This window comes from Scaptodrosophila lebanonensis, unplaced genomic scaffold, assembly GCF_003285725.1.
Source record: "Scaptodrosophila lebanonensis strain 11010-0011.00,11010-0021.00 unplaced genomic scaffold, SlebRS2 tig00001415-arrow-pilon, whole genome shotgun sequence".
Classification (NCBI taxonomy): domain Eukaryota; kingdom Metazoa; phylum Arthropoda; class Insecta; order Diptera; family Drosophilidae; genus Scaptodrosophila; species Scaptodrosophila lebanonensis.
In genome coordinates, this window is record NW_022060742.1 from 1,437,426 (window position 1) to 1,452,363 (window position 14,938).

General features: G+C 37.4%; 1 protein-coding gene across 2 annotated transcripts; it reads left to right on the forward strand.

The window, feature by feature from the left end:
* Positions 1-270: 270 nt before the first annotated feature.
* LOC115632705 (integral membrane protein GPR155) lies at positions 271-14,722 on the forward strand. Of its 2 annotated transcripts, none has more exons than XM_030529946.1 (14): positions 271-949; positions 8,657-8,946; positions 9,007-9,146; positions 9,214-9,545; positions 9,604-9,769; positions 10,054-10,111; positions 10,166-10,347; positions 10,414-10,605; positions 10,681-10,834; positions 11,141-11,209; positions 11,290-11,632; positions 11,692-12,066; positions 12,136-12,261; positions 13,303-14,722. In XM_030529946.1, the coding sequence occupies exons 1-14, from the start codon at positions 801-803 to the stop codon at positions 13,502-13,504; spliced, it is 2,778 nt and encodes a 925-aa protein (XP_030385806.1). In that variant the 5' UTR covers positions 271-800; the 3' UTR covers positions 13,505-14,722. The 2 variants fall into 2 exon arrangements, with proteins under 2 accessions (XP_030385806.1, XP_030385803.1); XM_030529943.1 differs by having other exon boundaries at positions 11,141-11,233; positions 13,303-14,721.
* Positions 14,723-14,938: the final 216 nt, after the last annotated feature.

Genomic DNA, 14,938 nt, shown 5'->3' on the forward strand with positions numbered 1-14,938 from the left:
GCATTCTAATGGTGACGTGGATATTGGTGACTGATTAAGCTAACTACTGTAGTTTTTCCCACCTATGAATATTTTAAATACATGTTTTAATTGTTTTATTTATGAACTATGTGTTTATGTCCTTGTTATTTTTGTTTTCTCCCTTCGTGCGCACGTTCTGTTCGTGCTGCACTAAATGGGCACACGCCCATCTCTAGTTCCAATCGATAGCAGTTGCGCTTACTTAAGAGCTGCGCTCTCGCTCCCTCTCGCACATTCGGCGAGCGCATCTGAAGCGCACAAACTCGGGGCGCATTGTTGGAGTTTTAAAGCGTGTGTTTAGTTTAACTTTAGTTAATTCAGCGATTAACTAATTTACATTTAACAAAGATTAAACGCAGTGCCAATTGTGTTAATGTGTATATGTATGTCTATATGTGTCGCGACTACTCGTAGATGAGTAAAGTGTTTAGCGCAGTGATTGTTTTTTCTTGCGCCTGCAAAAATCGAAGTGAATTGCTATTTTTAAAGAAGCGAAGAAAACGCCAGAAATTAAGGGCAACAATTAAATAATACGACCAGTCGTTAAATCATATTATTATCTACGAATGTGCATATGTATGCAAAACGCGAACAGTGCTTGAAAATTCAATAATTGCACAGTTGGCTCCGTGCGGTGTAAGCGAGAAGGGAAAGAGAAGGAGGAACGGGGCGGCAGCGCCTTGCGTGGCCTTTGACGTCACAGCGCTAGCTGCGCAGTGTTAGATTCAACAACAATGACGTAGTTGGTGCACATTGTTGTTGTTGTTCTGAAGTCAACCATGGATAGTTCCATGTATTATGCCGCAAGAGCGGAAGGCGAGTCAGACATCGAGGTTGCAACGCCAGTCCCCCCCTCCGAAGATGGCGGTGTTTCAATGAACAACTTCTATCCGGCACTGGTGCAATGTTTTGGAATTATCATTTGTGGGTAAGTGGGAGTCGAAATTTATGATTGGCAGCATCAGCCCACAACATTTGTTCGTCACTAACGCAGTTGATCGCCCACCCAGGCACGTTTTATGTGCAGCATATGTTTGGCTATCGCTGGAGTTCAAGGCTATTTCAATTCAACTGCTTGCCGTGTTTTTCGTATTTGTCTCTCTGTTCGTCCACTTTTGCAATTTCTGCTCTTTGTCAGAGCATGCATCGGGGGTTAAAGAGTTCAAGGCAATCATCAGTTGAGTCACTTAGCTCAAGTACAAGGTACCCCTTATAGGCCTGAGGTACATATCCGTTCAGAATTGTCCTTATTTAAAACCAGAATATGTGAAAATGAAATGTTTTTGGACAGTTTTGTTGCCATTACCAGTACTGGAAGGAAAGCCGCCGCAGAATATCGTCTTGAGGAAACTGGAAAAATGGGTCTTCAACACTTAAAATCAAATTGCTTTTGAAAATATTGTTGCCAATATGCTTTTAAGTATCAGATTATTATTGGATTATTCAGAGCTCTAAGTAGCATTAAAATATCGGAAATTTCTTAATTCTACTCAAAAAAGTCATTCGAATAGTTAAGTAGTGCTAAACAATTGGCTGGCATTGTACGAGTATGTCTTATCGCTGGCTACGTGTGCTCAGACAAAGGAATTTTGGACTACTAGTACTAATACAGGTGTCTATTATCTGCAGTGGCTGTGAATATTTACCCCAGCTATCGTATTACTAATATTTGTTGTGAATTGGAACTATTAATCTTTAGTTCATTGCCCGTAAGTTTGCGATTTGAAATTAGTTTCATTGATTCAATTATCTTCCTAAATTTCAAGTGCTGTCTAATCAACAAACATTTGCCTAATCAAAAATCAGCAAAAACTGCCTACTCATTTCTTTTTTGTTTATTCTTGCTTCGTGTGTCGCATGCCGATCAAATATTGTATTTAATTGTTGCTCTGAAAGCAAAACCGTCGCATTTTGCGGCAATGATGTATATAAATAAATTGTTCAAATTGTCAGCGTGCAACAATGAGGGTTATTTTTTCGCTTCTTTTAGAAATTGAAAATTGCAAAATTTTTTACTTCAGCATTAGTTGCCTAATTTCTGCTGCGGTTTCAGTAAAGCAATCGGCATTGCAGTTTCGTTTTTTATTCCCTTGCTATGAGTATCTTAACTACTCGTATAAGAGGCTGAAACGAAAGTAGACTTAGGCAGGGAACTTGAACGATATGTAAGGGAGTTGTCAACAGGAGTATAGCATATATGTATACTTTCTATATCATAGCTATTTGTCTATCTATAGTATAATTACAAAACTTGGCATCTAAGAAATGAAGAGTTCAACGGTCTCATAGTACATGTTCGTGCATACATACATAGGTATATAAATAAAATATATTACTAAAAAAAATGATCTCATATGTAGGGAACTTTATGATTTATGCAAAAGTTTATCTACAAATTAGTCTGCAAAGATTATGGACTTACTATACAGAACTAAACAAATTTAGGATATACTTATCCACATTGCTTTAAAAAATGTATTTAAAACTATAATTCATAATAAAAATGATCAGTAAGTGTATAAAAAATGCAATACTTGAAAGAATTTAATGTTATTTCTTGTTGGTTTTAGTCATTGTATTGTAATTACATTTTTTTTATTGATTTGATTAGCTCTGATTATTCGCTTATGCTGCTTTGCGGTTTGGAACGGGTTTTTCTCAGTTGTTTTTCATTTTCCGTGCGGCATCGGATGTGTGTGTTTTCCAGTTCGTCATTGAACCAAATGTTTTAACAATTCTTTATGCGCTTGAGTTGCAAGCTTCAGCAGGAAAATAACTCGCGCTTCACAAAGTTGTAAAACTGTTCAAACAACCTCTTAAGCAAGCCATTAAAAAAGCAAATCATTTCACCACACATTTTAAACACTTCCCACAGTTGTCAGAAACAATTTTACACACGAGCTGAGTGAAGTTCCATCAAAGGCACAAATGCACGAACTGTAGATTATATTCTAATCATATGCGGATCGAAAAAGTTACGACCAGCCAATTAGCGACAAACGACAAATGACTGCTGGACAGTAAACATAACATCTCACTCCAAATGTAACGCCCCTCTGTCGGGCCTAGCCGATAGTTCCGAAATGCGCGTAATTGCCAATTAGTCGTCGCCGCAATAAGGGAAAGTAAAACGACTTTTATGTAAAGCCAAACAATTACAATTGCCTGGCCAAGTGACCTTCGACTGCTTTGAATGTCTCTACTGATACGGACATGCACACAAACACACTATACTTGTATATTCATATGTACGTAACAAAATCGATTAAATTGTGGCAATAAAGCGCCATATGTAGATTATTATGCAACTTAAATCGCCGATTTGCTGGCCAATTATAAAGCCAAACAATGCGCCTCTCCTCCATTCATCCAACAGATAGTCAGTCTCATTAATACCCGCGCGAGTAACTCGAAAAGTTTGTACAATTCCATGAGAACTTTTTGATTAAAGTTTTGTACTATCGTATGCGTAAAATAATAAATATGGATATTAAATCGTCCATTTTCAATAAATTTATATACATTTAAAAAAAAAACCAAATAAATATCGCCAGCTGGTTCTATATAAACTTTCTTGATATACACGGCTCTTAAGTTAATTCACAATTCTTTCTCATTCTTACCTATTATGGTAATATTCTTATTCGGTACTTTCCAAACTCTTACAATGTAGTCTATCAATTAATATTGATGCGTATGATTTACTATAAATATAAGCTGATAGGCTACCTACCTGATGAGTTTTCCCCTTCCTTCTTCCTTCCGATTGGTGATTGGTACTCTTTGCATTACAAAATAAGCAATTGAATTGATTCCACATTATATATAGCCTATAGGTTAGGTTGAGATCGTCGTAGCGATGCCATACAACATAGAAAGTCTGAAGATTAGATTTTGTTTTTCATTTTAAAATGCCAGGCATCAATATTTAAGAGATAATATTTTAAATAGAACCACATTTATTCTATCGTTATAAAATATATTTCAGATTTTAGAAATTTCCAATTTGAAGTTGCAATAAGTTCAACTATTTTACTATTTTCTAATAAAGTATTTATACTTATTATAGTAAGGTATGTATAGGGCTGGCCGCGTCCTGAAATCATCGCAACTTAAACTCATTAATATCAACCTGTGATTGGTCTTCAATGCTTTGTCTAACTCGTTCTCCATTACTTTTATTTATTTGGGGCTGGAAGATCTTTATTAGTCAACATATTTCCCCTCTCTATTTCTCTATATATTAATCGATTAAGCTTCTGTAGTTGATTGTAAGAAGTCCAAGTCTCCCCCACGTATTAGTAACGATCGTCTGTTACGGCTGAGGTCTGCTAATTTCAATTTCAAATACTTGGCGTGTCTCAAGCAATTGTCATGTTAGTTTTAATTCCAATTCTCGGGCTGCGCTCTGTCAAATAGCGGCGCTCCAAAAATGCGATAATACAAATTAAATGTTACGATTGGATGCTATGCATGCTATTTACATTTTATTGCATTCTCGGATTTTATTGTTATTTAATTTTATTTCTCCCTTTGATTTGTTGTCGTGCCCTTAATTAATCACTTTCCGATGCATTCGCTGCTGAGATCTGTGCACACCGTGTGAAATCGGCTATTGACATTACATTATACTTGCATTAAGCAATGTCTAATCAGCAATTTAAACACATTCAAGGGGCGATGGCAGTTTAAGCTGATAAGCTCCCCGCGTAATTAAAAACTGTATGCATAAGAAAAGCTGCATACCTATTGACTTAATAGATCGCTTAACGCCAAAACCCAATCTAAATAGCTGCAGCTGCACAGATGTTTTACGTACGCGTGACGAACGGCTATTGATTATGGATTTGTTTGCTTTCAAGTTGCAGGCATGGTTTTAAATTTTGTATTGATAGAACTATAGAATTCCTATGTCAGAATTGTTTATGTTTTTGTCATTTCCCATAGATGTATCGTCACGCCTCTCCATTGTTCATATTCTTATGACACAATCCCATTAATCAATAATTGCGGACCTGCATTTTCTGCCTTAGTTTCTGTAGTTTATTTAGTTTAGTTTAGTTGGTTGGATGGTATACCCGCAGCCACAATTTGTATGCATTTATTTTGCGAAAGAATTCTCAACCTTCTGACCAAATTAGTTTTTAAGCACTCTTTTGATGCGACAACGGCTTTTTACTTTTTAAATAATAACATTTAATATTTGTATAATAGGAACCAACAAGTTGAACGAAATTTAAAAATACAAACAATACATACATATAACAAATTAAATGAAGTACGCGACCGAACAAATTATAAACAGCCAATTGAACTAATCGAACTAAACGGCCGATCTAACTAAACTTATTTATAGAGTAGCGACGATTGAATTACAGTTGAATTACATTTAATTAAGAACTTAACTAATTCAGTAAGGAGAACAATATATTAAAACACTTTTGTGCTTTAATTCGAAACTAAAATATACTAAAATGGTTTTGCTTTTTAAGACCACTAATATAGTTTTGACTAAAACTTAAATTACTGAACTTAGTCTTCAAACCAATATGAATAAAGTCACACATACTCGAATATTTGTTTTTTCTTGGACCCCTTGTTGTATTTAGGGTTATCTTTCAATTATAGTTTGCCACTAATTTTTATTTATAATCTTCACAGCCTTCTCAGACTCTGACTTTGTTGCATGTGTCCTTATGATGCTGATAAAGAGCCCCGGTAGCGTCAAGCAGCATTTCTATAATAGATGCTCCACTAATGTGTTTACTTATCGAAACCAGCTGGGAATATTTGCTCTTTTTCTGAAATAGAAGTGAACTTCAACAACACTTGTACAACGAGCCAATTGAGTAAATAAAGGTTTTCGTAGCGTCTAGTTATCATTACTTTTAAAAGACTTCTCAATTTCTTATCAGTTGTGTAATTTTTCCAATAACAAATGTTGCAAATTAAGTTAAAAATTCTGTGCTCGAGTCATAACTTAGGAATGTAAATACTTTGAGACTTTTTTCGTTTCAAAGTTCAAAGTAAAATGTTCTGATAAGTTTATAAAGGGTGTGTTTTGTTTTTATTTGGCTGATTTAAGGAAACTGTGACCTGGAGGTTCAGTTTTTCCTTTTTTGAATCGTTTGTCTGCCTGAAATCTGAGTTTAATCAAAATTAGCTTGTTACATCATATAGCTGGGATATGTGATGAATAAGCTGCAAGCTTAGCTCCATAAATTTAATTTATTATTAACACATTTTAAGCTAATTTTGTATTTGCTTGCAAATATGAGTCTTTGCACTAATCAGTCTTTTTACCAAAACCTTGTTCATTTATTGCATAATCGTATCTCCAATTTGTAAATATTTCAAAGCTTTCTATGGTGCCTCACCATAATCTGAAGCTTCATTAAAATCGGTTAATCCTATCGTGTAGCTGCCATAGAAAAATAATTGGTATAACAATGTTTATTTCAGTTGAAAGGCTGTAGCACGGAATAGTTGGGTGCAGGGCATTCGAGAGTCGGGCTAGCAAGAAAACTTCACGCACCTTAAACGGAAAACAGCACCGTTTAGGTGTCTATTTATTTTTAACTTAAGAGATCAGTTGCGTGAATGTTGACAATTCACATGAAAAAGAACTCTCGGTACTTACCCGAGAACAATAACAACCAGAACGGCAAGAACAATTTTACTTGTACAGTGCAATTAATCTCGTTGACTCACAGTTCGCAGCCCGTGGCAGTTGCTCGACTTAAGGTCAGCCAACTAGTTCGTTTACCGGTTTTGGGAAAGTACGCCAATTTCGTATGCTGATAGACAGAGTGACGCCCCGAAATCGAACTCGACTGAGTTGCAGGTGCGACCATTATAAAGCGACTGTGTAAATTGACTCGTAAATTAGTTACATCGCCAGCAAACACTACAAAAAACCAAAAAAACAAAAAAAAAACAGCTTGGAGCCTGTTGCTGAAGACTGTGAAAATGCAAAACCGGTTCATCTTTTTGCCGACAACCACGACAATCACGTGTCAATCAGCTGATTTATATGCATTCGTGATACATTACATGACAACAATTGCACATACATACATATATCTATGTATGTATGTAGAAGAATATTTTAAACGCATTTATTGTTTTGCCCGCAAGCCCCGTGCAGGCTTCCGCCTTTCCGCACGCACGAATTTGCATTCAAATGGATTGGAGAGGCAGGCGTATAACCTGCCTTTTCCTGTCATTAGCCAGCAGTTCCACGAACTATATAATATATAAAGAGTAGTACGTCAGAGAGGCGCCAGCCCGACTCTTAAATACACTGCAACCATCCTTTTGTTTAAATGAGACACTATAAAACCAAAAAATACTTGATTTTCTTCAGATATCCTAAGATATGCTAAGAAAATAGTGATTTCAAAGTACGGACTGATTTGTCTCGTCATATGTGCACCTATAATATGGGGTCTGGGGTCCAATAACAACATCGCGCTCACCTAACATCTTTAGGCTTCTCCTTGTTGTGCTACAGAGGCTTTTTGATCAGGATCAGATTGGATCTTTGCTTGTTGAGAAACCAAGGCCACACGTTCACAGTATATGTATATATATATATATATATATATATATATATATATAAATTGACTTGCAAATATTTAATAGACAAATTGAACGAATAGATAAAAAAAAAATATATATATATATATATATATGACTTTATATATATATATATATATATATATATATATATATATATATATATATATATATCTATATATATATATATATCTATATATATATATCTATATATATATCTATATATATATCTATATCTATATATATCTCTATATATCTATATATATATATATATATCTATATATATATTTTTTTTTTTTTTTTTATCTATTCGTTCAATTTGTCTATTAAATATTTGCAAGTCAATTTTTTTTTTCTCTAGCTTTTAAAAATTTTATAACTCAAAGTGTATTGAAAAGTCAGGTAAACTCACTCGACATTTTTTCAGAAGTAAAATTATTTACGTTTGGCGCGCCTGTGGGGCTTAGAATTTCTGGAATACCTCTTAAGCATTCGAATACAGGGTTTAATGATAAAGAACTACTTGGATTTAAGTATAGCTATACCTGGGCACTGCTTTAAAGTGTATAATGTCCATATCTTTGCAATATTATCAAGAGCTTTGCCAGCTCTCAACCCGGTTCAGAATCTGCAGTGCGACCAAGTAATACTCATAAACATATAAAATAATAATTATTATTAAAGCTTGTAAAATAAAAAGTTGAAACTAAATTCTTAAATAGCGTCTAAAAGATTGTCTGCAGACAAATTCATCTTATTGTTTTCAATAAATCTTAGAATAAAATAAATTGTTTTCAGTTTTCTACTTTAACTGCAAGAAGGACCCCTCTGCAGTAGAAGCGATCAGCTATCCAGCCACGAAAGGCTTTCTTTATTTGGAACGTACTGCTACCCTTTCTATACATGTATAATATTAATCTGGGCTATCCATCGAGTTCTTATAACTAATCTCCAATTAGTCGAATAGAACTTTGTCATCTTTTTCAATTTTTAGTAGTATAATCCTTCAAGTATATCATCAACTCAAATAACCAATTTCTCTTTCCTTTCTCTCCAGCTATATCGCCGGTCGCTTTAAAATAATCTCAAATGCGGAAACCAAAGGTCTGGGCACATTTGTGGGCACCTTTGCTCTGCCCTCGTTGATATTCCTCTCACTCGTCGAGCTCAACTGGAGCGCCGTCAACTGGAAATTCCTGCTGGCTATGCTAATATCCAAGGCAGTTGTCTTCTTCGCTGTTCTGGTCATCTCCCTGCTTGTGGCGCGTCCCTTGAACTACGCACGAGCCGGACTCTTGGCAATTTTCTGCACGCAGAGTAACGATTTCGCCATTGGTTATCCCATAGGTAAGCCACAGAGGACCCTTTCAGCTGGATTGGTTGGTAATGGGACGTTTGTCTTTACAGTTGTGGCGCTTTATCAGAACGTGCATCCGGAATATGCCTCCTATTTGTATCTGATGGCGCCCATATCGCTGGCCATACTGAATCCCATCGGTCTGGTGCTCATGGAAATCTCGAAAATAATTAAGAACAAGGAAGATGTGGTAAGCATTGAGTTTTGTGCTCTTCTCTGCGCTTCTCAACCACGTAACTTATTCTTTTTTTTGACAGACACGCAATCCTCCCCTCTGTCCGGAAACTTGTCCCGCTGAGCAGATGAACAAGCAACGACGGTGCCTTGGCGAGCGTTCGATACTCGTCCTGAACACGATCAAATCCCTTTTCTATAATCCGTTGCTGCTGATGACACTGTTGGGCGTCGCTGGCGGCTTTCTGTTTCCCAAAGGTCTCCCTGAGATTGTGGCCAGCGTTTTGCGCGTCTTCGGCCAAAGTTTCTCGGCCACAGCGTTGTTTCTGTTGGGCCTAAAGATTGTGGGCGGTGCGGGCGCGGAACGCAAAAGCATGGGCTTTTTGCTGCCTGGCGTCCTTATACTAGTCAAGATGTAGGTTCTTTGTGTTATCCTTAACTGTTCCTTTTTAATGATGACGCTTCGCTTTTAGACTTGTGCTGCCGCTGGTTTCGCGTCAAACTGTCAATATAATGCAGGCGGGCGTTAATTTTAATGATACCACAGAGCTGAGCACTTTCGGATTCCTCTATGGCACCTTTCCAGCGGCCCCGGGTGCTTTTGTGATTGCCACACAGTACAACATTGAAGTGGAACTGGTAAGTAGTATGTACATACGAGGAGCTCCTGATTTAAAGTACACTTCACAAATAGTTTCCCAAACTCTTGGAAAGTCAAAACCAAAATGGATTTTATTACAATGAGGAACTTGTTTTCTTAAAAATGAAATTTTAGATCAAACAAACTCTTTAAATTGTTCGGTTGTTTAGTTCACTGGTTCGTTTAGTTATACATAGAGCATGTCTATTAGTTTCAAGAATATATATACATATGTATATATATCGCCAATATATTCTAACGTACTCCCCCTTTGCTCTTTCAGATCGCACGCAGCATGGTGCTCTGCACTTTCATTTCCGCTCCCCTGATGTTCATCTCAGGTGCGTTTTAATCTTCATCTTCGATATTTCCGCATTACAACTTATTGCTTGCAGCCAAAATGATTTCGCTGACGAATCTGAAACCATTGGACTATCTGCATGAGCTGGATGCCTTCTCCTTTGACATCAGTGTTGCAGGAGCGGCCGCTTGCGTCCTGATGCTGTCCCTGCTGGTGGTGACTAAACGCTTTAGACGCATGCCACAGCGCATCACGTTCTGCCTTGTTTTATCGCAGGTATTATTCGTAAATAAATATGCTGCTGTAATCACAAATCATTTAATATTATGTATCATCCGATAGTTCATGTGCTGCGTGGGCGTCATCCTGTGGTCGAAATTGGAGCACAACGAACGCTGGCCGCTCTATCTGCAATTCTTCCTGTTCAATATTGGTACCTATAGCTCCCGTTTGTGGACCGGCATTCTGGCTATAACGTTGCTCTTTCTGCAATGCCGCAGTCTCTGTTTTGTGCTTAAACTTTGGCCCTATATGGTGTGTTTTGTTATCAGTTAAGATTTGTTTTCCCTATTCTCCCATTCTTATCTGTGTTCTTTTTTCGATTCACAGCTGGCCTTTGCTTGGGGCATTCCAGCAATTATCTCGGGACTGCTGCTTTCCTTCGACGCGAATATCATGTCTGGCGAGAAACACAATCCCAGCTTCCAGTACGGCAATGCACAGGCGGCTATTTCGGTGTTTATGCTCGTCATGTGTTTCATAGGTACTACTATATGATCCAAGTATTATTTGTACAGAGCCTTCAAATGATGAGAAATGCTATGTCTTGAAGAGTTAATTAAATACTTTAGGCTTTCGTTTGTTCTGTGTCAGCATATTCCGTCTAGAGCATAAGTTATGGTGTGTAGATGAAGAAAATGTTGGCCGGAAAAGGCGAATGTAGTGCCTATCGTGTTTTGCAGTGATGCCCATAAAGTTTTCAATCTGAGCTCGTCCCAAAAAAAGTTTTAGAACCAACTGTGAAATCCGTTTTATAATGCTTTTTTATAATCTCTTCCTCCATTTGTAGTTACGGTTGGCTGCTTGGTGATGCATCAGCGCTACAAAAAACGCTACGAGAAATATTTAACCTACACCCGTGAGCTCTCCAATCCCGAGTCCGGTAGGACTTTGAAAACCTTCTTATTAACTGTATAACTAATTCCTATTACCACACAGAATCCTCTGACCTTCACTCCACCATTTCAACGGCCAACTTGCTTAGCAATGCGGATGGCTCGCCCCTGCACCAGAGCGTCCGCACCACTTCCTACTCCTCCTCCTCGGATGATGATGAAATGATACCCACCGCGGCTGGTGCGCGTGCAACGCGCTCCAATGCTGCCGCTGTTGGCTGCGGCTCCGGCAATGGCAACTGTTGCTCAGGGTCTAACGTTACCACACCAACCACTGCAACCACTGTGGTGGTGGACATCGAAGACCTCTTGACACGTCGGCGCAGCACAGCGGCCACCAATCAGAAAAATGTGGAAGCAATTGAGAGGGATCCAGTCAATGAGGAGTAAGTTGTTTTCTATTTTCTATGTGCCTTATTTTAACATTATTTCTTGTCCTCCACAGCGTTCGCATCCACATGTGCAGCACCGCATATAATTGTGGTCCCAGCACCTCGCGTCAGAGCTGCCAGAGCATTATTGAACGCTATGAGGAGCAGACGCGTCGTGGTCTGGAGCCGTTGGAGAATGCGAGTGATTGCGATGAGCAGCAGACCCTGAAGCACACAGTACTGCTCATCATACTGCTTTGCTCGATGTTTGTCGGCTTGGCGGTGTCCATTTGGACGCTGGTGATGGAAGGCATGTCTGGCATCTATCTGGAGTTGAGTTTCCTCGATGCGTTCCTAAATTTCGGACAGGGTCTGATTGTTTTGGCCGTCTTCATAACCGACATTGGCGAGTTGCTGATGCCTTTGGTCAAGTTTTGGCGCAAATTATGGTGAGTTATAAAAGGAAGCGCTGTGCATTCCGGTTAAATACTAATGATGATTATTTATTGCTTCACTAGGTATGGCGCCAATGTTGTCAGTTTGCCGCATTGGTCGAACTTGCGACCGGAGACAAAGCTCATATGCGAACAGTTTCGCAATCATCATCTGGAGAATTGCAAAAAGGACATTTCCAAGGATAGGAGGTGCGTACAATTGACCTCAAACTAAAATCATGAAAAGTGTGCATTCTGTAAAAGAGTTGCTAGAGTTTCATATTCTGTGACTTACTCAAAATAATTTCCCGCAAATATATAACCATGGCTAGGAATTGTTATGAGGCTTTTTCCCTTTTACAAATTCACTTAATTATGTGGAAATCATTACACTTTTGAAATCACGAAAATGTATTGAATGGGCTTACAAAAGGGCTACGGGAACAAAATTAGAGCAGCAGTTTCAACGCAAAACCCGAACCCTTTTTGGAATCAAGTGTATATACCAATGTCGTTTCCGTATAAGTTGATCGAATTCTAAAAGGGGAAGAGGCTTTATAGATTAAGAAATTGTAAATATTTAAACATTTATAGAGAAAGGAGAATAATTAAGTGGGAAAATTTAGAAAATACTAAAATAAAATAATTCCAAATATTAAATAAGAAGAAGAAGCTGGAGTGCCCTATGAAGGAAGAACCACTTTCGCCAAAGCCAAAGCCAATTGAACAATATAATAATCGGGATTTTTAGAAAGAGAGTTGAGATGCTGCAACCCTTCAAGAAAATGCGGGAAATTAAATATTATTTGCTCTAGAATTGGATAAGACTTAAACGGCAGACATAAGGAGGTAGCATAGCGGAATTCACATAAAATAATAAATTGCAATCACAATACGATGTTTTTAATCAGTAGTCTAGAGTGTGAATCGATCAAAAGAAAAATGAAGTCAAAATTCCAGGATGGCTTGAATGCTATATGGGAAGTACACGGCCCTGTTTTTGTTTGCGAATTCGACCAAATTACGCACGAACTAAATTACAGAAATTATTGAATTATTCGGTATGAAAAAAGGAGAATGAATGAACATCCCTCTTCGGAAGAGTTTGAATTTTCAAGCAGAAGGGTTGAGGAGAAGCATAAAAAAGAAGAAGCATCACAACTCTGTGATGTGAGTGAGGAGGACAAAAGGACTTCCCCGAGTATACGAATATGTGCATTAATAATGAAATTTCTTTGATTATTCTTTCAGATGGCGCATACGAGTCTATCGAAAAGTTTTCTATGGCAGCGAGTTCGTCAACTGGCTTATCGAGGTGGGTCTGTCCAAGGATCGCATGGAGGCCGTGCACTATGCTCGTCATCTGGTCGACGGCCGTGTCCTGCGCCACATTAACAATGTCTATCATTTCGAGGATAAGCAGCTGCTCTACAACTTCTGTAGTCGCATCTAGACGCCTAAACTTAACTCGTTAGTTCGTTTATGTTACAAAAAAGGATTTGTAATTAGTGTGCTGTGATTGTCTGAAGGTTGGCGAGACACACACACACATGCAGACAGCCATTTGTATGTGTGTGTGAGAGGTGTGTTTAGTTGTTGATATGTATAGCGAATTGTCTAGTTTTTAAGCAAGCAAAGTACCTACATATATATACAGACATATATCTTATTTAAATAATTGACTAGCTAAGTAGAATCTGCTGTGAATTAGACATTCTTGATGGAGTTGTGCTTTTTAGTTCAATTATTCGCAAAAAGCTCGTGTGTACCGTAGGTCTTATAAAAGGGAAATATTAAAACAATTTTCGGTTAAAATAGTGATATTTGATGTTATGGTTAACGAAAATAACTGAATTGTTAAGCAGAGTGTAAGAGTAAATGAAGGTTATGGTCACACAGGAAAATAATTTGCATAAAATATGTCTTAAATAAGTTTGTTTTATAACATCTCAGAAGACTGTGATTATTTAAAACCATTTCTTTAGATTGAAATGGCATGTGCATGTGGGACCATACCTTTAGGCAACGGCATTCATCAGGCATTCAAGTAATTTTCATACTAATTTATGCTTACAAAAAAGATTTGTTGCAGCAGCTGGATGTCACTAAAAACTCTTATTGGATCATCCAAATAATTTGCACACAAATTAGTTAACAGACATTTTATACCAAATGAGTTTATTTTATCAAATCAATCAAATTTTATTCTTGACCTATGTGTGCAAACTATTTATTTTAGAAGTTAGCTTTGAAAAATATAAATTTAAAATGGAGTTACATCGAAAAGTGTTTGTGCGAAAATTATTTGCCTGTCTGACCCTAGCTTAATGAAGAAGCGAATCTAAAAAGCACAACTCGAATTCTCGATAAATGTGTCCAAAGTGTGGAGCCATTGTGCAATAATAATGTGCTAGATTTTAAGTGAACATGTTTCCTATCAGTTTCTAGACTTAAACAACGACATTTGCTTTAAAGCAGCGATGCAACATTTTGTCACAAAGCGTCGCAAATTCATGAATGAATTCATGTTTTTGAGCTTCGCATACGCGTTAGAGAAGTAGAAAATAATTTAGTCAAGTGTCAGAAATACTGTGCACAAAATGTTTCCACCAGAAACAGCTTAACGAATATCCAATAAATATATATTCTATATATACAGGTATATACATACATATATGTATATACATACCTCATAAAAGGCGCCTACAAATTTGCAATGCATTTGTGTCGTCCCTCCGAATTGTTTCGAATTTGTCTAGTCTGCGATCTGCTAGAAGCAATTTGCATTTTTATTTATTTATGCAGCGCGCTTCTGTTGTTGTCGTTTGCTAAAGTCAATATAGTCAATATATTGTTGTTATTGTTCAGTTGTTCAATTCAATTGCTC

What these genes read in the sequence shown, in the direction of transcription:
- LOC115632705 (XM_030529943.1), top strand. Translation starts at nt 801, where the DNA reads ATGGATAGTTCCATGTATTATGCCGCAAGAGCGGAAGGCGAGTCAGAC. An exon ending in AAGTTTTGGCGCAAATTATG is followed by an intron (nt 12,067 to 12,135) that starts GTGAGTTATAAA and finishes TTGCTTCACTAG; the next exon opens with GTATGGCGCCAATGTTGTCA. An exon ending in GACATTTCCAAGGATAGGAG is followed by an intron (nt 12,262 to 13,302) that starts GTGCGTACAATT and finishes TTATTCTTTCAG; the next exon opens with ATGGCGCATACGAGTCTATC.